General features: G+C 39.5%; 2 protein-coding genes across 2 annotated transcripts in view; one reads left to right on the top strand and one right to left on the bottom strand.

The window, feature by feature from the left end:
• The window catches only part of ARHGAP44 (Rho GTPase activating protein 44), a 100,787-nt gene that overhangs the window by 70,682 nt on the left and 7,908 nt on the right, over positions 1-22,197 (top strand). Inside the window, exons 10-20 of the mRNA XM_026696077.2 lie at positions 862-989; positions 1,242-1,353; positions 2,493-2,574; positions 2,893-2,973; positions 8,869-8,982; positions 9,354-9,445; positions 10,533-10,713; positions 14,404-14,421; positions 15,547-15,768; positions 20,078-20,521; positions 21,631-21,782. Coding sequence (XP_026551862.2) covers positions 862-989; positions 1,242-1,353; positions 2,493-2,574; positions 2,893-2,973; positions 8,869-8,982; positions 9,354-9,445; positions 10,533-10,713; positions 14,404-14,421; positions 15,547-15,768; positions 20,078-20,521; positions 21,631-21,782 — 1,626 coding nt within the window. The remainder of the gene's footprint in view (positions 1-861; positions 990-1,241; positions 1,354-2,492; positions 2,575-2,892; positions 2,974-8,868; positions 8,983-9,353; positions 9,446-10,532; positions 10,714-14,403; positions 14,422-15,546; positions 15,769-20,077; positions 20,522-21,630; positions 21,783-22,197) is intronic.
• LOC113433565 (testis-expressed protein 47-like) overlaps positions 13,914-22,197 on the bottom strand; it is a 46,356-nt gene continuing 38,072 nt past the window's right edge. Inside the window, exon 7 of the mRNA XM_087924727.1 lies at positions 13,914-15,061. Within this exon, the coding sequence (XP_087780853.1) occupies positions 14,979-15,061 (83 nt within the window). The 3' untranslated portion in view covers positions 13,914-14,978. The remainder of the gene's footprint in view (positions 15,062-22,197) is intronic.

Here is a 22,197-nt window from a genome sequence, read left to right as displayed (position 1 = left end):
CTGCTAAGCATAAAATCCATAAACTTCCAGTCTGCTATTGCTGACTTATTTACCAAGTTAGAGACTGAATAATAATCACATCCAGTTAATAAGACTATCCAGTCAGAATACCCAAAATGATATATTATTATTTGAGACTGATTTCCACCACCTTATTCTAAAATGCAAGGACTCAATGGGATTGACAGATAGTCTTAGTCTAATGACCACTAAGCAACACAGACATTAAGGGAGACATCTCATGACCATGACAGACACTTTCAATCTCACTTTTGCTATGATTGTGAATTACCATTGGTCATTAAGCAAGACATCACAATCTGTGATTTTGCTGCCAGCTTTTCCATTGATTTGCTTGTGAAGCACATAAATGGCAATCACATGACATTGGAATATGTTTACACCCACTAGTCATGAAGTGCCCAAATTGCAGTCAGGTGACACAAGGATGCTACAATGACCGTACATGACAGGGCAAACCACTAGTATTTGAAATGAGAGCAAACTCATCTAGCCCTGATTATTTTATCTAGTTTGATAATGGAATATCTGCAAGAAACAACTAAGCTCAGAGACCATCAAAGACTCCACAGTGTAAATACATATAAACATATAGATGAATTCTGAGAAGCCCGAATCTAGATCTAAATAGGAGAAGAGCAAAAATAACTGCAGAAAATTTTCACTTCATCTTGATCTGCCATATAAATGAAACACAATGAATAGTTAGTTGCTGATATTATCATCCTTCTGTATGCAGTTGTTAAGAGCTACGGAGGAAGGAAGACTGACACTGAGTAGCTCAAGTGTAGTGAACCTGTTCTGTTTTGATCATATATTTTTTTTAACTGCCTTCTACAGAAGCTTGGATTGAAAAGCCGTCCTTTGGGAAGCCCTTAGAGGAACATCTTGCTGTCAGTGGCCGGGAGATTGCCTTCCCTATTGAGGCCTGTGTCACGATGCTCCTTGAATGTGGCATGCAGGAGGAGGTCTGTACAGATTGCTTCCTTTCTTCCTTCAAGGTTCAATTTATAGCTAGAGATTCTGTAAGCTGGCTAGAATCCACTGGGGTTTTGAGAGGTAGATCAGTTGCATAAAAAAAAATTTAAAAATCTGGGTAAGGGGTTAGAGAAAACAATTCATTCTCTTGTTTTCAGAGAGCCCATACCATATGGGCCCAAGTGTGTGTTCATGGAGCTTGGCACCTCATCAGATTTTATTTTGCTTCTTTTTGTTTGCAGGGTCTGTTTCGAGTGGCCCCCTCTGCTTCCAAATTAAAGAAGCTTAAAGCAGCATTAGACTGCTGTGTTGTGGATGTTCAGGAATATTCAGCAGACCCCCATGCCATTGCAGGTAGAGTATCACTCTTTAGCATATCGGATGGTCTTCATAATAAATAACAAGAATTTGGACCAGAGAAGGCACTTCCTGTGGGAAATGTAGACCAAAGACAACCACTGCTGGCCAGTTTATGACATGGAGAAGTGGCTGACTTGCTCAATGTATGCTAATTTCAACAATTACCAGACACGGTAGCTGTTGCTCTCTCCCTATCTACTGATACATTCCACTGTTACAGAACAAATGCCTTCTTTTTGTATGCTTGCATTCTTGTATTTGCTAGTTATAATACTGGACCAGATATTACAGTGGTCCTCAGCTTACAGCCACAATTGAGGTCAGAATTTTTGTTGCTAAGCAAGATGATTGGTAAGTAAGTTATGTCTGATTTTACAACCTCCTCTATTTTGGCATGGTTGTTAAGTGAAACACTGCAGTTGTTAATAAGTAAATCATCCAGTCAAACGAATCCAGCTTCCCCATGAACTTTGCTTGTCAGAAGTTGGCTGGGAAGATCGCAAATGGAATCACATGCTGTAACCATTGTAAATACATGCTGGTTGCCAAGCAGTAAAATTTTGATCATGTGACTGTGAGGATGCTGCAGTAGACATAAGTACAAGAACTGGTTGTAAGTCACTTTTTTTTTTGATGGCTTTGTAACTTTGAACAGTCACTAAGCAAATGATTGTAAGTCGATGATTGCTTGTATCTATTCTCATAATCCCCCTAAAAACATATGTCTAATGAAAATGATGTGATTGATTCAAAGACCTTAAAACATTTTCCCTCTTTTGAATTCTATTTATTTAATGGTATACTCTTAAGCCTGTTAATAGCAATAGTGCTTAGAGCAGGGGTGTGAAACTAGCATTGTCATGGTGTTATCGCGTGATGTATTGCAACTTTTTTTCCCCTTTGCTAAACCAGGCATGGGCGTGGCCAGCGCGTGACGCATCCGGCCCACAGGCCGCAAGTTTGACAGCCCTGACTTAGAGTTATATATCATTCCATAGTATAACACTCTCTGGACGATTTACAAAATTTTACTCTTTTTTGCTAGTATAGCCCAAGGCCAAAGGAAGGATAGAAAAAGATGGACATTTGAAACAAGAAGTAGTTCTTTCTGTATTTTTGTGTTTCTTCTATAGGGGCACTGAAGTCCTATCTTCGAGAGTTGCCAGAACCACTCATGACCTTTGAACTTTATGAAGAGTGGATTAAAGCCTCTAAGTGAGTTCCTGAAACAATTTTTCATATAGCCAGATTTCCCTGTCTTCTAAAGTTTTGTCTCCCACGTCAAATTAGAATATGAATAAAATGGCAACCCTGCAGAGATTTATTTGGGAATAAACTCTATTGATTTTTGTGAAAGACAGATGCAGAGGAAACAGCCTGAAATTCTACTTTTTTGTTTAATCAGAATGACCTTGTTGTATTTTGTTCGATATTTTATTGTTTATTTTCAGTTTTATTTGTTTATTGGATTTATTTGCTACCCCTCTCACCTACCTTGCTATTGAATTAATCTTAGTTATTCTTTCTTTTTAGCATTCAGGACCAAGACAAGAGATTGCAAGCACTATGGAATGCCCTTGAGAAATTGCCTAAGGCCAGCTACAATAATCTAAGGCAGGTGTATGCAAACTGATGAATATGGTTTTGTATTGATTTTACTAGTCATGGGGGAAAGTATTCTACCTCAAAATCCCTTTATGATACTTGGCTAGAGTCAGAGAAAAAGGAACACTAAGGAGGTCAGCATAGCCAATCCAGAAGTTTGCAGAACTTTATTATGTTGTTTGTTTGTTTGTTTTGTTTTTTCGTTCGTTCCATGCACTTCCCATTTTACTATCATCATAGCAGAATTACTTTTTCCAGACCAGGAAAAGAAATCAAACATAGCTCAAAAATCAATATAAAAGACTACCCAAATGTATCTACTAAGATTTTTAACTTGTTCGACTAAACAGTAATCTGTCTCATGTGCTAGATATATATTTTCTCACATGGTTTGTCCTACAAACCGGCTAGGGTTTCCAGGTTGGTCCAAGAATTTATCTCTTTTGACCTCTAATAAAGAACTAACCTCTCCCTCTCTTTTCAATAAATTGCCAGCCAGACTCATTTCTTAGGAGGCAGTGGGGGAAAGAAGTGAAAGTGGAACAGGAAGCCTCAGAGAGAAGGTTGCAATGGTTGTGAGGGTTGCTGTGTCTCAAGTCTCTCTTCTGTATTCTTTTCACTAAAGCCCCTTTATTCATTTGTTTGACAGGCCTTGTGATTTAACAGCTTGGTTAGCTTGTTTATTTCTACAAGTATTTAAATATTGTCCTACTTCTAAGGGCTCAGCACTTCATAGTAGAAAATCGAATACCATGGAGTGGATTCTAAGAAAAGTTCTAGTGGCAGCCTAGGTCCTATCAAAAGCTCAATGAAACAAACTGACTTTAACAGCCTTTTGAAAGGCATTACATGAGGAGTGCCATCATGAAAGTGGCAACATTTACAATTAATGCATTCCTTTTGGATCACACACAAATACAAAAGGTGCACAACATATCACTCCTTGTATTGAATGAAATTGGCACCCACAAGTAAATGTATTTATTGGGCATTGTTAGATTTCTTCACTGTGATCTATATGAGTCACAACCATATACCTATGCCAAACCCCATTTTGAATCTTGTAGATTTTCCAGAATGGTTTGGTAGGAGCCATTTTACCACATGTGGCTTCCACTGAATCCGTGTGTCTTGTTTTCAGCTATCACTCAGTTGGCACATCCAACCTGGAACTGATCATCCTTCTGTTTATTTGTGTTCTTTTTTTCTTATTTTCTTTAATCATCTCAACTCTTCTTCACAGTTCTTTAGAGCTGTTCATCAGGACACCTCGTTCTGGCTCTGCAGATGTTCAGCCATATGGCTATAAGAGACTGTTCTGAAAATGCCAACAAACTTAGGCATGCATTAAGTGTATTTATTTGACCTTGTAAAGTTATTCACTAGACAATCATAAGCAACACAGTGTTTTTACTAAATGAAATCACACAATTCTTTTTTTCCCCTTTATGAGTCACATTAAGATCAGCAAACTCTAAAAGCATTATAGTTTTCTCTTCCACACCAATCCATGTATGGTAACTCCTTCATCTTTTCAAGAGATCAATCGAATAGATTGAATGGACAATGGCCTCCATTGAATTCTCTAAGGCCAACAGGATGTTCAGCTCATTACTAGCATTGAGGAAGTTTCCCATGAACGATTCAAGATACAGTCAAGGACCATTACATCTATTGGTTTTCTATTCCATCATCTCAAATTCTGCCACCTAATCATGTATTTGAGAAATCATGTAATGAACATCATTTGTAAACATCCTTATGACTCTTTACTCTTCCAAAATGCTTCTTTGAAACAACTCTCCAGCCTAATATAGCCCTTGACCAAAGAACAGTTGTGGTCTTAATCAGATAGATCCAGATTTGCTGGAGGCCTCAGATTTTATCCAATATCATTAAACCTTGGGATCCACCTCAATCATCGCATTGTGTTTGTCTCTCTAAATTTGATCATAATACATATTCAATATTACTCAGGTTGGAGACCATGTCTCTAGCTTTCCTTCAAAATGTCTCCAATTGTAGAGTGAATGGTTAGGTTGCACATGCTCTTGATTTTGAAGTTCATCCAATTTTTTCAAAAGATAGAGGACCAATATACCAAGGTGCTATTATTTCATCAGATCTGATTCCAGTTCTATCTTTTATTTATGGAAGAAGGTATCCTTATTCCTATCAAGGTTCCAAGAGTTACTCATTCATTTTTTCTTCAAACAGAAGAAGCATATTTTACTAAGCAGAATGCTAGGTGAGCTGTTCATGACTTCCCTATTTCTAATAACTGACATATCAGTTATGTATTCAATTTTACTTTATTTTTATTTTATTTTTGCATCTTCATTTTATTTACTCAGTTAGCATACTGTTGATTGAAGGTACCTAAACTTCAAAACTCAATATTGATCCTAAATTATATAAGAAGCAAAATCAATTGTAATTGACAAGCATAATTACAGCAACATTACAAAGTATGGAAGCTGAAGGAGGAACACAACACTTGAGAAAACAACTCACAAGCAGCTGAATTTTAGAATAGGGATGACAACTGAATCCTCTTTGTCCCTTGTACCCATAGTTAATAAAGATTATATCTTATTAGATTGAGAATCTGATAAGTTACTATCATCCAACCTCAGCCCTTCAATGTAGTCCAGACAGGACCAAAATCATGAATACTAAGATTCCCTTTATTGTAAGTTACATAAACTGTATCTTGTAACTCTGAAAGCATTTCCCCTCTCCCTTGCATTTATTTTCCAAATAACTAGGGAAGGTCCCTTCTGCTTTCACCATCTCCATTCCTTCTTTGGACTCTCTCATGTCAGACCACTGTCTAGGCTGCAGCGATTCCTCCTCTCTCAACCCATTAAATCCAATGATGAAACTGTGGGAGAGAGAAGTGAAGGAGAAGAATCTGGATCACAAGCTTGAGAGTGAAATAACATGTGACGCAACTGACAACCTGCTAGGAAGTAGTATAGATTTGTCCCTGGTTTCAAAAAAAAAACCTGTTTGCTTACTGCCCACACAATTATATCTATTTTCGAACTGCTGTCTGATGCCAACAAGAAAGTTAGATGAATTAAAATCTTTAATAGAAAAAAAAAACTTTAAAGTCTGAAGCAACTGACATAACAGCTAATATGGAGTGTAATACAAAAGGAAGTCCTCATATAGATAACAGTACAGGTAGTCCCCGCCTCACCATAACAGAGCCTGGAATTTCTGTCCTAAGTCATGCTGGTTGTAAGTTGAGTTACCTTCATGATCAACCCAATTTTATGAACATTTTTGCAGCAATTGTTAAGTGAATGCCACAATTGTTAAGTGAGTCAATACATTCCTATAGGCATTTTTTGCCAGAAATTGGGCAAAAATATCCAGTTTCTGGCCAAAAAACAGGCATCATAATTCATAGAATGCTGCAACCAGCTAGCTGTCAAACATACAAAATGTGGTCATGTGACCTCAGGGAAGTGCTACTGTTGGAATTTTGGAACCAAGTCATAAGTACCCTTGGGGAGTTCCACTGTAACTTTAAATTGTGACTAAGCAAGGACTATCTGTGCCACATCTCATCTCTAGACAGAAAAACAAGCAGAATACAAACTTTAGCATGAAAGGACAAAGTGAAACATATGTGAAGGTGAAACAATTAAAAAAAATAATGTTGTATGTTGCCATGATTCATATTAATAAGCGATGAAACATAAAATAGGCTATAGTGAAATCTCTCTCCCAGCTTCTCAAATACAGAATAAGTCCAAACGAAATAAGAGATATAACATGGCTTCCTGGCCACCCACCCTGGTCATAAGACATTAGTGCCAACTTTTAAATAATCAGTTTTGCCTCAACTTAAAGTTTAGTATGAAATTTGGTAAGTTGCCACAAGACTATTTCAAGATAGTTGTACATAACCTCTGCTAAGCTTTGGGAAGTGTCCCAGCCAGAAGCAAGAGAGAACGATAATGCCCTCATGGTAACCCTGTCCTATGTAATGAATCTTCAGATGACTGCTCAAGACTGCAAGAAAAAAAAAGTGAGCCACTCCAATACCCTAAATTGCTTTTCTAGGAAAAGCAGGGACATATAGTAGAAAATATTGAGGACATTAGATCAAGGTTGCGAACAGCATTTTCAGCTGCTAATTCATTTAACATTATTTTACTTGTATATGAAGGGGATATTTCCCCTGGGCTAAACAAGCCAGCTTCTGCACCCATGAAGAATAGCTTTAATATGTGAGATGCTCCCACTCATTGAGAGGAAGTGCTCTAGTATTAACCCAGTTGTAGAAGAATTCACTCTGCTGTCAGAGGCCATAAACATGGAGTCTGGAGAAATAGGAGAACTGTCCTCATGGCCTACCCTTCAAGAAAGCCCCACTACCAGCACTAAGCAGGAAAAGTAAGCTTCAGTTTACAAGATTGTTCTAGCATCTCAAAATAACACACTCATAGTAGAAACACAACACTTCCTTCACTTATTAGCACAACCCTTCCCTTGAGAGATCCTCATTTTAATTAAATAGCTCTCAGGTAGGGGCCTTAACTAGTGTAGGAACAACTTGTATACTATCAGAAAATGTTGACCTTTTTATCCAAATGTGGGGATAAACATAGGATCCATCTGAATTAAATCTGACACAAGATAGAAGGATAACAGAAGTATCTATTTCCTCCTTGTAGATCAGCAGCCATTTTGTTCTGCTACAGTCTGAAGAATCTTGTAGAGTTCATCTTGCATTTAACCCCACTATAATAGGAAATATTTTGAATGTGGAAAGCTGATATGATATGTAATTGTGAGTTATTGAGAAGGACATCATTGAACCCAAATAAGTAGGCTTCCAGGTGGATAGATCAACAATTTAATCATTTCCTGGGATTATAATTCCTTGCTGAAAAATACATCCAACAGTCACATTCAGAGTTATAGTCAATGTTTGTTGATTTTCAAATAGTATTTGACTCAGTAAGAAGCACAGAAAGGCAGTTTTGAGTAACTTGATAGATGCCTCCTTCTTTAGATACATAAGCAATGTGAGAAGATGGGGTCACACTCTAGTAAGATCTGTCCACTTCCTCAATATCCCTGCCCTAAAATTATCCGAAAGAAAAATTCAATTATGTGGATGATGCAGTCATAACTGAAAACTTTGATATCCTTTTGTAAAAGTGAACATCTGACCAATTGGGGGAGGGGCATTTTAATGTTTTCTCACAATAAATGAAGACACAAATTGACATTTAATAAGTATACAATCTAACAAGTTAATCAATATAAGTTCTAGCGATTGTTTTCCAAAGCAGTAGAAAAGTAAAAGGCTTAAATTATGCATGCTTCTTTGAAGACCCAGGGGAGTGCCACTGTTTGGTCCACCTTTACCTTATACAATATATTAAAAGATTCTGTCAGCTTTCTATAGAGCCATAACAGGTGCTTCCAAGTGCCAAGTTACCTAAGATAATTGCCAAGTGTTAAAACTCGGACCTGGTCCAGAATACTAACAATTTGTATCAATGTTACTTTAAATTCCTATGGGGTACTTCAAATATTATTGAGGGATAAATACATAAATTTCTAGGAATTTTACATTTCCTGAGGACCTTCATCATTTCAGTTTTTAAATGGTTCTCAGATCAAGATGTTGTCATTTTCTTCATTATTCCCTCTCGCAGAAGAGGGTGTTCCAGTATAGAGGAATATCTTGGTCTCTTTTCTGAAAATGGATGTGATATTTGAGTTATCTATTCCTTTTTTATCTCATGTACTTAGCTAAAGAATTTGGTTGGTGGCATCTTAGCAAATAAAATTAACGAGACTGAGTTCATGGATTTTTACCCTCGCACCTATATTTTTTTTTCACTTCAATTTTAACTTGATTTCGTCTCACTGCAGGTACCTGATCAAATTCCTTGCAAATTTAACTGAATACCAAGATGCAAACAAAATGACACCAAGCAACATAGCCATTGTGCTGGGGCCAAATCTCCTCTGGCCTCAGACAGAAGGGTAAGAGGTTGAAGTCTCAGGCTTTGCTGTTTTAAAATGCTACGTATTATAACTTAAGCATGTGAACTCTGGGACAACATTTTATTTACTATACTTTGCAGATGTTGATTTTAACAGGAATACTTTGATCAAATTGCTGTATGTTAATGGTTTAATATGCCTAACATTTGTTTTAGGGAATGGGACATGGCACAAGGCAAAGAGTGCAGTAGAAGTGGGATGCAAAGCAGGCTAATTTGAAATTAGAAGCAGCAGATTTTCAAGTTGTTCCAGTCTTTCAGTTCTGTCATTTAGTTCACTGTGGTGCTCAAAAGAATTTGACCCCACTATTCTCATGACTTTGTCCTTGTGGATCTCTTCCTTCATTTCAGAAACATCACAGAGATGATGGCAACAGTCTCTCTACAGATAGTTGCAATTATTGAACCCCTTATCCAGCATGCCGATTGGTTTTTTCCTGGAGGTAGGAAACTTTTCTTCCATCTACTCTTTTTGGATGCCTCTGTCAACCAGAGCCAGACCACACCAGGGCTAGAATAGAATTCTTTATTGGCCAAGTGTGATTGGACACACAAGGACTTTGTCTTGGTGCAAATGCTGTCACTGTACATAAAAGAAAAGATACATTTGTCAAGAATCATAAGGTACAATACTTAATGATAGTCATAGGGTACAATCAGCCATCAAATCATTCTAGGAAACAGTTAATCTAAATCGTAAGGATACAAGCGACAAAGTTACAGTCATACAGTCACAAGCGGGAGGGGATGGATGATGAGTGATGGGAAGATTAATAGTAATAGTAGTGCAGACTTTGTAAATAGTTGGACAGTGTTGATGGAATTATTTGTTTAGCAGAGTGATGGCATTCAGGGAAAAACTCCTTGTGTCTAGGTGTGCAGTACTCTATAGTGTCGTTTTGACGGTAGACATTGAAGCAGTTTATTTCTGTGATGTGAGGGGTCTGTAAATATTTTCACAGCCCTCTTTTTGACTCACGCACTATACAGTCCTTGATTGAAGGCAGGTTGGTAGTAATTGTTTTTTCTTCAATCCTAATTATCCTCTGAAGTCTGTGTCTGTCTTGTTGGGTTACAGAACCAAACCAGAGAGTTATAGAGGTGCAGATGATAGGCTAGTAGTGAGAGTTAGATATCACTTCGGTTGCTTGTGCAGCTCTTTCTCAATTACTACCTACTGTTCTTTCCTAGATGACCGGTACCTCTCTAACAATTAGGCCACAATGTCTAAGGCTACAATACAAAAATAATATAAAAATAAGAATTGTGAAACCAGCTGCTGGCAATCCAAGATAATGTAGTTTTATGTCTTCTCTATGTGTTTAATTTTTGAAAAGTACTATCACCTGATAAGTCCCATATTAATTTGCTAGTTCGCCTTCCCATATGTGGTGGTAGTGTGTGTATGTGTGTGAGAGAGACTCTTTCCTACTGGGATGAGGTTCTTCTCTGAAATAGAAGCTAGTCCATGCTAGGCCTTTGTTTGCAACACCTGCAGTGCATAACTATTTTGCTTTCTGTCCAAATTAGACATTGAATTCAACTTGACTGGGAACTATGGAAGCCCTGTGCATGTGAACCACAATGCAAACTACAATTCTATGCCATCACCTGATATGGATCACTCCGACCACAAGCACTCTGATCAGACCCGACGACCACTCAGTGTGGCCACAGACAACATGATGCTTGAGTTCTACAAAAAGGATGGGTAGGAACTCTTTTGCTTTGTTGTGAAAGGAGTATGGGGACAATCTGGGGTGCAAGCTAGAAGAAGCTATGTTGGCTCAGAGTGCTACTTCCTAGGTGAAATATTGGCTATGTTTTCAAGGAATGCAGGTGCCTCATCTCCTTATCATAACATCTCACCCTGCTCTTAAGTGCCTCTTCCATCCCCAGGCATGAGACTTGTGGCCTGTTGAAAGGAAATATACTATTTTGCCTGCCTAACTGCCTAACTGCCTGGGTAGTTCTGGCCTTTGCTTGTGATATTTGTTCTATTGGACAAGTGAGGTGAGAAAGTTTTGGTAAGTTGGCAGAAGCCAGGGCAGTGATCTATGAGGCCAAACGTTATGTGCCAATTGTGCTTACTCTAACATATAGAGAGACATCCTATATGTCTATATGACATATAGAAAGTCATCCTGCGTTGGCCAACTTTTCCAGAGGAAAGTTGTGCTATCTGTCTGTTAGTTATTATTATCTTTATTGTCAGAGTACAACATGTGTACAATGAGATTCACAATGAGTGAACTAAAAACTAAATTAATTATGCATCTGATCACAATCTTGTCTTCTTATCTCTATCCTAAAGGATTGAGAGAAGTTCTGCTAGGACACGGATGTCAAACTGGATCATGTCATGTGATGTACTATGATGTTTTTTGCCTTTGAAGAGCCAGAGTGGGCATGGCCTGTGCATGACGCATTGGCCTGCGGGCCACCAAGTTGACACCCCTGTGCTAGGAGATTCCCAAAGCAATTTCTTCCATGATTGATAGTTTGCCATCATCAACTACCTTTCTTATGTTACCATCAAGATTAATTAGTAGTAAAAGACAAGTACAAGCATTGATGAAGAAGTAAGCCTGGTCACTGTGATACTTATAAGATCCTGTTTTCACCATCCCCTTGTTCTATGACAATTTAGCCAAGGATGCTTAATTCTTATCATGTGTTTCCTACTGCCATAAGGAATGCAAGAGGACATCAAATGTCTTTGGCTTGAGCATCTGAACCCTGCATTCAGAAATTATACTATTCTATTAGATCATGGTAGCATAAACTTATTGTAATCATGTTTTAGCTTGGCATGTGAATGCACCATAGTGCTGGGAGGCAGCAATAGTTCTGGAGACTTATGCTATCCAGGCTTGTTAACAAGAATGGAAAGGTTTTTTGGTTCCCTATGCAGCAACTATCCAGTTTAACCTATGGATATTGATGAACATTCATTGTCTAACAGTGACATGCATTTGTACAAAGATCAACAAATATAGCAAACATTTCCATATTCTAGGAGATTGGTAACTGGTTTTACTCTTAAAACAAAACAAATTATCATCATTTGTTGTTGCCTTAGAATGTGCTAGCACATGGATTACTTTGTCTGGACTCAGAAGCTAAGTAGACTGGCCTTTGTTACTACTGTTACTGCTACTACTGATAGTTAACAACTACATTAAGTAATAAATGCCAAGAACATAGGCAAGATTGAGATTTTAAAAAAATCTCAGAAGGAGGTAATGGCAAGCCATTTTAATCCTACTACAGGAGTGGAACTCAGCTTGAATAATGTAGTCATATCATATCATACCATAATGGATATACATCACTCATTTTTTCTAAGGAATCTCAGAACCGTGCACAAATTGTCACATATATCTATTTACAAAGGAATGATCACTACTGAGTACTATTTACTCAGCATCCAGGAAGGTCTTCTTCAAAAAAAATTGTACCCACCTCTTTTGGTTAGCATCTCTCCATTGCATAAAGAATCATTAACATTCCTGTTCAGTTAATTGCTTGCTCTTATTAATAAAGATGGCATAATAATTCTTATCCATCTTGTATACTTCTCATTCATTCATTCATTCATTCTTTTAATCTATCACAATCTTGTGACTCTTGGTGGTCCCAATAAAAGCAACAGGATTAAAACAATGCACAGTCCAATAACAAAACTTTTAATAACTAAGTAACAAAAAAAATCAAAGTAGAAGAAACACTAAGAGGCAAAGGTGATCTTAACTTAAAGGCTCTTTGAAAAAGTTTTGCATTTTTAAAATAATTTTCTAAAACTACCATGCCATCGATATCTCTAAAATATGGAATAACAAAGCTCCTTCCTATATAATCTAACAGCCTGAGCTGAATCTGATAGCAGGAAGTAATTGTAAGTAATTGAAATTGATCTCCCAACTCTGTGGATCTGCAGAATGATCTCTGTTTGGACAAACTAGGCTCTCTAATTTGAAGTAAATCTGTGTTGCTTAGCCCTCAAAATGCTTTGCCAACTCAGTAAGTAGGCCATTGAGCATGATGCTTAGTTTGAAATATCTGATTTCTTGAGCAGTCTACTAACCAACAAAAAATCTATTAATTGATTCACTGAGATTGTGGAAAGTAAACCCAACATTAAGCCTCTTCACTGCCATCATCTCTTTTACTTAATAGCAGCAACTGTGCCTCCCCTAGATAGGATCACATTGACTGCCAGATTTGTGCCACCAGTGCACCAGCTACTGTATGTATTAGCTCTCATTACTGTGAGAAACATTGTCAGACAGGATACGTAGGAGTGACTCTGAGCAGCCTTCCACATATTGCCATTTGAAAGCTAGGCCTGAGCCTTAATAACTTCTTCTGTGACTTAAATTGATTTTGAGGGATCATCAAGAGAAGAATGTGTTATATGTATACGTTACCAATTACACTTGCACATCACATTGAATGATAAAATAGTCAACTAGCAAACATGGATAGCTAATATCCCACATATAAGCTCTTCCTATCATTAGCCAAAAATGTCCAGGCCAGTTTATCGTCAACTATCTATCTAACTAATCTATCCCAAGTCTGTTGAGAATTGTCATGTATTGTTCTTATCCTGCTTCTAGCTATTGGCTATTGTTTTTATATATTAAGCCAAGGCTTCAGTACATAAAACTAGTGAGGCATGGGCAGAAATACTAATATATGTTTTTAACTTTTCCATGACATAATACCCTGTCACAGAACTCTATTCTATCCTTGGCTATACAAATATGGGAGAAATTATATTCAAAGCATTTCCCAGATGTCCCAAGAGGATTGTGATGGGAGGAACCCAAACAAGCAGAGTACAAATTAGCTTGAGAGAGAGAGAAAAAGACGATAGGCTGACTCTTAAAGCTTTCCATGTGCACAAATAGCTTCCCAGTATTGTCCTTACATCCGACGTTAGCTGCCAAGGACAAAATCTAACTCCTTTGATCCAGAGAGAAGAACCACACAGGAATTGTGACACATCTCCATTTCATTCATGTATTCATCCATCCTATAGATCCTCTGGCTCCCTATCCTCACAAGACCCAGCAAGGATATGATCCTTGTAATCTGCTCGATTCTGCTTCTCTTAACATTCTGAGGGAGAATTGGAGCGGGGAAGGGGGGGGTGGCTCATTGTTTTCCCAGAATCCTTCCATTTTCTCTGGTTCTTCTTTCCATTAAACACCCTGCTTCCTCCTTTACTCTGCAGCTGGAGGGACTTGATTCCCAGGCTTTTCTCAAGCTGTCCTCTTACCTTCACTGGCTTATCACTCCCCTCCCCCAATAGATAGCCACCGCTGATGCAGAAGGAGAACCATTTGGCCTTAGTTTGTGTTACACTAATGTCTGTGTGTTTTTGTCCATGCAGCCTTAGGAAAATCCAAAGGTACAGTATTTTCTGGGTAGCTCTTGGACCATGCCTTTTTTTTCAGTATTCAAACCCAGCCTGTTCAGAGCACCCAGGGCCTTGGTAGACCAAGCCTTCTTTTGCCCGACTGAGAGTCATGGCAAAGCAGCATAAAAGCCAGCATCTAGTTCCCTGGAATGGAGCGAATGTTTGGACATACAGAGCTACTTCACATTAGAGGCAAAGGCACCATAAGATCATACAACAGAGGCCTTTCCCATTCCCATCCCTGCTGCCAAGGATATATATTATGACGATGGGAACTGAACCCAGGGCCTTCATGCCTGCAAAGCATGTGCTCCAGTCACTGAGCCTTGGCCCTTTCCGGTTTCCTGCAATGCCATTAATTTCCACTGGAAAAGACATCTTCCTTTCTCTTTGGAATGTATGGGCAGCTGCACATTATTATAAAAAATTGTTTCCCCGAAGTTTACTTTTGGTCAGAATTTTATTCTCAGAGTTGCAGCTTTTCTTCATACACAGGCTCCTTGCTGTTACTCTGGAAAACCCTCTGTAGCTGTAAAACGTTGTTATCCTTAAAAGATCATTGCTTTTTGAAGTTTCTCATGCAAGTGTTTGCAAGGGTTTCCCTGAATTTTTAACCTCACCAAGCAATGTCCTGAAAACAAACAGACAGACAGACAAAAGTGGCATTAAGTTTCTTGGCTTAAAGAATATTTATGAACAGTACATGGCCAAACTGCTCCTTTCTCTCTATATCAAAAGATTGGAGGTAGCCAAAACCAGGCCTTTTTTGAGGCCTCGGAAGGGAGTTTCATAAAAAGGCATGCCTTTTTTTATGCTTTCTTTAACACTGAGGGACTACTTCGTGGAATTTCAAAGCAATGGGTTTCTCCCTGCCTAAATGATGTCTGCATTCCATGTTTTCAGCTCCCTCTCATCCTGTCTGTACATAGCACCGCACGGAAAGGGAGTCTGTTCAGGATTACAGGCCTAGGTGCACCCAGATGGGTTCCTCTTCTTTCTACTGGGGTGTGTGTGTGTGTGTGTGTGTGTGTGTGTGTGCATACGCGTGTGTGTACGTGTTTTATACTTTACTGCTTTCAAGATGGTAAGGGTGTATCTCTGTGTTCCCCCCACTAGCATGGGCGTCCGGGTGATGGACACCTCTTGGGTGGCTCGCAGAGGCCCCTCCATAGTTCGTAAGGCATCCTCCACCCCTCCTGCCATGCAGCCCCCTGCTCCACCTTGTGAACTTGCAGCTACTCCTCAGTCACCAATTCCTGAGCAATCTCTTGACATTTCAGCTACTCCCTCCCCTACTCCAACTAGCTTCGGGTTCCCACCAGGGGCTGAGCGAGCAAGGTAAGTACTAGAAGCAACACCAATTGCTATCACAGCGTTCTGTGGTCCATGAGCACATCTGCCACTCCCATGCCTGCATTGACCTTCTTTTGTTATGCTTCAGCTTTCACTTTGTCTGTGAGCAGGTGGGGATGGGGGAGGAAAGAGAGCGAGAGAAGGGAATTCAGGCACAAAATAACGGTACCTTCAGTGCACGAGAGCAAAAACCTTAATTCTCCACAGAGAGTTGATGGCAAGGGCAATTGGCACCCATCATGTAAAACAGAACGGTTTTCTTCTAAACCTTTCCCTCTCAAATTAATGGGAATCAACAGTCCCTATTATTTCCTTCTCCATCTTCTGGGGAAGAAGGAGTACCCCATTGGTTAATACATTAATATTATATAATAGTACCTTATTCGTTTTTTATGTTTTACTATTAATCCTTTTGGTTTCCATCATGATGTTCCCTTGATCAAAGCAATATTTAGGCCCTCAATTATCCTTGAACCGTTGAAGGACTTTCTGTGAACTTCAGTGTATTCTTTTCAGTGCTGGACAGCTGAGCAAAATTAAACTAGATCAGATGCCATTTTAATGCTGTCCTCCACTTCCTTCCTTCCCCTTTTAAAATTTTATCTCTGGATGTTAAATCAGTAGTTTAAAGTACAAGTTATTTTGTGGTATAGGATCAGTTTTGTAACAATAATATCACATGAAATGTCTTCCATTTGCTATTGTGATATATTGAGAGAGTAGAATTTTCTGTCAGAATCATGCCTATGATTTTGGACTACATTTCTGTCATAGACGAGTTCCTTACCTGAAAGTGTGGAATTAGATTTTTAATGTCCTGCATGTCATTTTGAACATTAGAACCAGTGATTGGGGGGCACATTGGGATGAACCAATGGTGGGATTCAAATTTTTTTACTACCAGTTCTGTGGGCGTGGCTTGGTGGGTGTGTCAGGGGAAGGATACTGTAAAATCTCCAGTCAGAGATAGTATTTGCTGGTTCTCTGAACTACTCAAAATTTCCACTACCGGTTCTCCAGAACTGGTCAGAACCTGCTGAATACCACCTCTGGGATGAACCCTTTAGGAATAATAGCAATGAAACATTGAAACAGGTAGGTAGCCTCAAACCACAGGACGAGTCTTGCATGAAATTTGAATTGAACTCCTTGATAAGTAAAAATTCTGCATATGGGGGGAAAGAGGCATCTTTAACTTTCCATTTGATCCCCACTTTCTGATTCCCCCCTCCAATTGCCATCAATTTGCAGTTGCATTTTTGCAAGGCTTGTTCTTTCTGATAAGGCATTATTTCTAACACTTTGATCCCTTTGCCCAATCTGATTTTTGTTCTGATGCAGTCATGTGAGGTTAAATTCTCATGGCCATATGCTATCCTGCTCCCTGTCTTTAATGCTGATAGCATCTGCTACTTACTTTTGCCTTTTTACTAACAGATTGAAGGTACCCATTTTAATGTCTGAAGATAATTAACCGATAGTTCAGTCCTAGGCTGTATAAACAGAGGGATGGAATCAAGAGCACATGAAGTGTTAATAGCTACTTTATAATGCCTTGGTAGGACCACACTTGGAATACTGCATCCAGTTTTGGCTGCCACGATATAAAAAAGATGTTGAGACTCCAGAAAGAGTGCAGAGAAGAGCAACAAAGATGATTAGGGGACTGAAGGCTAAAACATATGAAGAACGGTTGCTGGAATTGGGTAGGTCTAATTTAATGAAAAGAAGGACTAGGGGTGGCATAATAGCAGTGTTCCAATATCTAAGGGGTTGCCCCAAAGAAGAGGAGGTCTATTCTCCAAAGCACTTGAAGGCAGGACAAAAAGTAATGGAAATGAATCAAGGAGAGAAGCAACCTAGAACTAAGAAGAAATTTCCTGACAATTGGAACAATTAATCAGTGGAATGTTTGCTTCTAGAAGTTGTGGGTGCTCCAGCACTGGAAGTTTTTAAGAGACAACCATTTGTTTGAAATGGTATAGGGTTTCCTGCTTGAGATGAGGTTGTACTAGAACAGCAATCTCCAACCTTTCAAACTTTGTGGACCAGCATGGTGGGAGAGGGGATGGTTCTGTGTGAGCAGTGGGTGAGTGCATACATGCCTAACTCCATTTGCACAAGTGGTGGGCTTGCTTGAGCACCACTCGCCCAAATGGAGCTTTATGCGTACATGTGATCCCCGGCCATTTCTGTGGCCCAGTTCTAAAAGGGCCATGGCCCAGTAGTGGGCCACATCCCAGGGATTGGGAATCCCTGGACTCCAAGAAGATCTCCAAGGTCCCTTCCAACTCATCCTGTTGTTCTGTTATTCCAGGGGTCCCCAAACTTGGCAACTTTTGACATAGCTGGTTGGAGAATTCTGGGAGTTGAAGTTCACAAGTCTTAAAGTTGCCAAGTTTGGAGACCTCTCTGTTATTCATTAGGCATGATTGATATCCCACAGCGTATTTGTTATAATGCATGAAAATAAATGTTTTCCAACTGGAATTAATATCTCCAGTTTAGCTCATATTAGTTGTGGTCAGTTACCTCTGCTTATATTTTATTTTATTTTAATTTTTTGATAGTTAGGTACTCTTAACTGGCAAAGAATAGGCAAAGGCTTGCAGCTAACCAAGACAGGGAGAAACAGGTCTCTCCCTTGTGAGAGATCATTGGGAACAAAGGGCTCTTCACACAGTTTCTAGGTCTACAGGCATGCTGACTTTGGATCCAATCTAATGAAATAACATTGTCCCATATAAGAAAATGCTATAACGGATTCCCCTTTGATTCTTCTAGAAATAGTGGGGACACCAATGAATCCCCCTTGAGAAGTACATAGGTGCACTCTTGTGGGCTTGGGCAGGGCAGTGTTTTGTAGCTCCAAAGTATGAGCATTTGTAGAGACCTGATGATTTCACAATTGCAATTCCCACCCAAAACTTCTCTGGGCTGCTTTGTGGGCGCCTTATTTCCTCACTCTGAAATGCTAGTGTTGCCGCAGTCTTAGGCTGTAAATGGTACCCAAGAAAAGGACTTTTCCTCTCTGCATTTCAGCAGCACTGATTTGCAGGGAAAGAAATTAGAGGGGGGGTCACAGGTCCAACTATTGACTTAATGACATGCAGCTTCATTATAATTCATTCCACACTTTCTTTGCTTCCCTGGCACAAAGTGTCAAGTCTCCCTCACCTGCAAGCATACGCCTACATTATGCAAAACTTAGTCCTTGCTTAGCTTTGCATTTTAGTATGCTGGCCGCTGAAGTTTTTATGTTTTCTTCTGTAGTTTTCCTGACTACAGATTGTTTATTTTGCCGTTATTCTTATTTCTGGTTTTAATTTCAGTTATAATTTCACAGCCTATTTTGTTCTTCTGTACTACTTTCTTGTACCTTGATAGATTTTTCTGTTGGAATTTAATCAGCTGGTTCAAATCAGAACCTGCCAGTTTCCAAGTAAATAAAATTTGAATTGGAGACAGATGTGCATTTCCTTGAATTTCCCCCAGGGGAAAAAAAAGCCTTCTGGGATGTATGTTAAAGTATGAATCTTTCATATTTGCTACACAAAGGACAATAATTCCTTATAAAATGCCATCACCACCAATTTCCATTTAAATCTTTTTGGGTTGCAGTACACATTCAGGCACTTGCATATTAGTGTATTAGACTCCATAAAGAAATTGTTTTACTTTCCTTTCTTCTTAAGGCAAACACACTCTCTCCCTTTCTCCCTCTCTCTTTCTCTCTTCCTTTTTCTTTCTTTCTTTCTCTTTCCCTCTCTCTCTCTCTCTCTCTCTCTCTCTCTTTCTTTCTTTCTTTCTTCACACACACACACACACACACACACACCACCCAGCTCCCAAGACATTGATATATTATAAAAATACATTACAGAAACTAATATATTAATACTAAAAGAATGAATATGTCCTGGAAGAGATTTAAAAGATATCTCAAATCAGATTATTCTTCCCCTGCCCCTACATATTAAAGCCATGTAGGGCATTTGCAAACACCCAACTGTTTAGAAACAGGTACTGTCTTGGGATCAGGTGCTGACAAAGGAAAAGCTGTGCTGGCCGCCTCTTGGGTTTCCGGCGCATGTCATACATTTGCAAGAAGAAGTAAAAAACTAGACCAGGGGAACATCTGGACTTTTCCAGAGCCCTTGACTCTTTTGGTTGCTCTTCTGCCACCCTCATGCTTTGGGGCTGTGATTGGAACTCCAGTTCAGTGCTTCCTTGTACAAATGCTCTCTGCTCTTTTTTTTTTTCCTTTTTGTTTTTTTGTTTTGGACCTTTGCAGCACGGATGATGTGTCGTCTAATTGGTCGGATTCCTGTTACATCTATCCATCCCCTGAAGACAACAAGTCTCCCTTGTACCCCCACTACTCTTCCTTCTACCCTTACCCCCCCAGGACCAGCCCATGCACTAGGCCTGAGCCTCCCTTGCCGCCTTACCATTGGGCAGGGAACAACCCAACACTTTCTCCCCCTTGTTCTCCTTCCTGTTCTTCTTCCCCCTCCTTTCAGTCATTTGACATTAATTTCCTACATCTCCCTAAGCAGATTTCCCTCACAGAACTGCATGGTCCTGAGACTAACCTTTCCTTTGTCACCACAAAAAACGCTTTCACCTTATCCAAACCTAATCCTCCTGGCACTCTTCCGTATAGCTCCAGCATGTCAGTTTCTTCCCCCTGGGTCAGCTGCACCTGTGCCAGAGACAGAGGAGCCGTGCTCACTAGGTAAATAATTGTTTATTTGACACTGGCAGGGCATGGTGGATTCTGGAAGGGTGACCACCGCCTGCTAGCCCTTTTGGGATACCAGAGAATGGTGTTTAGACCCCAGCTCTCCTCAGGAAAATAGAAAAGGCTTTTCTTTGAACCTCACTTTGCTGGCAACCTCCTCAGTGTTCGAAAGCATTTTAGTTGCTTTGGTCGATAGACGATAGATAACAACCTCTAAAAAAACTGGTTTAGCGGTTTGTCTTCTGTCTCTAGGGAACTTGAGAAAAGAAGTTCTTCCGGGAGAATTCTTGTCATCTTCCCAAAATAATAGTTTCTAAGAACTTATAGAGGAAACCAGAGTAGCAATCCCATTCTTTCTTTGGAGCGCAGCAAAATCCTTTATCCAATTATGTGATTGTGATCTGGGCCATAGGCAAACAGGGCCAAATCAGTAGATTCTTTGGAAGTAACCAACCATCAGCATATGGCATATATGAGACCCCCAACAACAAAAACCAGCTTTTGAGTCCTTCCAGTAAGATTCCAGTTAGTGGGTTTTGTGTCTACCAGCCTCACTCACTTAGATAAATTGTTGCTCACTTTTGGTGCCTTGGATATTGGGCCGCATTGGCTAACCCTAACAGATGAGTGGCTCATGGGGATTTTTATGTCGCCTACAGTTGAATGAATTAAGAGTGATATATGAGGGACAGATTTGGAGGATGGATATGCTCCCAAGTCCAAGACACAAAAAAAGTATCTTAATTTATAAAACACTTCTTCCTCTCCCCATCGTAAGGACAGACTGAATGCCAGAATAAGCTCAAAACAGCTTCCCTCCATTTTTGTTTTGTCTCATTGCTGTGTACAGAATGATTGAGAGGGCTGTGGCTTCATTCATGCTCTCCTCATGCTTAAACTGCTTTGAAGGTGGATGTGCAAGATTGTCTGGTCCTTTAGGCATGTGTTTGGGAGTAAGACATAAACCTGCTTTGTTTTGCAAATATCATTGGATTATCTTAGCAGGGAGTACCCTGGGACTCTCCCAGGAAAATTAAGGGAACTGAGATGTGTGCAGAGTGACTCATAGCTTACTACCTCTTGATCTTTTATTTTGCTTTTAGCACTCTGAAAACCAAGGAACTCTCACTAGTGTCTGGGCCAAAAGGGAGCCTGGCTTGCAGCCACACAACACCAGGTGGTGGGGCTGCACAACAGCCCCCAGGTCCTACAGCGCAGCTATCCACAGAACAAAGTCCACACACCCTGCGGAAAGGTATGCATTTTATATCTGAGCTCTAATTTATCCGGAAGATAGAGGACTACTGAAAGCAAAAGTATGTTCCACTATACAACATAGATAGAGCAGAGGTACCCAATTTCCATATGGCCAACTTCGAATGATATGCCAGGAAATGCATGTCCCAAAACAGGAAGGGAGTAAGTAGAGTGAAAACTAAATTTGATTAAATACGATTATCTTGCAGTATAATGAATTAATGATAGCATTAATATAACTCTCCCAAGTGTTAATTGCTTAGTGTCAATTTTAGTGGTGGATTCGGGAGCTTCCTGCACGCATTTGGGGAGCTTTAAGTTGTCCGTATGGGTGAGTACTAGGCTCTCTCACATATGGAGGCTACTAAATTCAAGAGGGCTTGAAAGTAGAATTTGACTTAAGTATATACGAC

This window comes from Pseudonaja textilis, chromosome 2, assembly GCF_049901715.1.
Source record: "Pseudonaja textilis isolate UNSWEBS1 chromosome 2, rPseTex1.2, whole genome shotgun sequence".
Classification (NCBI taxonomy): Eukaryota; Metazoa; Chordata; class Lepidosauria; order Squamata; family Elapidae; genus Pseudonaja; species Pseudonaja textilis.
The sequence above is the reverse complement of the archived record's forward strand: the minus strand, read 5'-3'. Positions and strand labels throughout refer to the sequence as shown.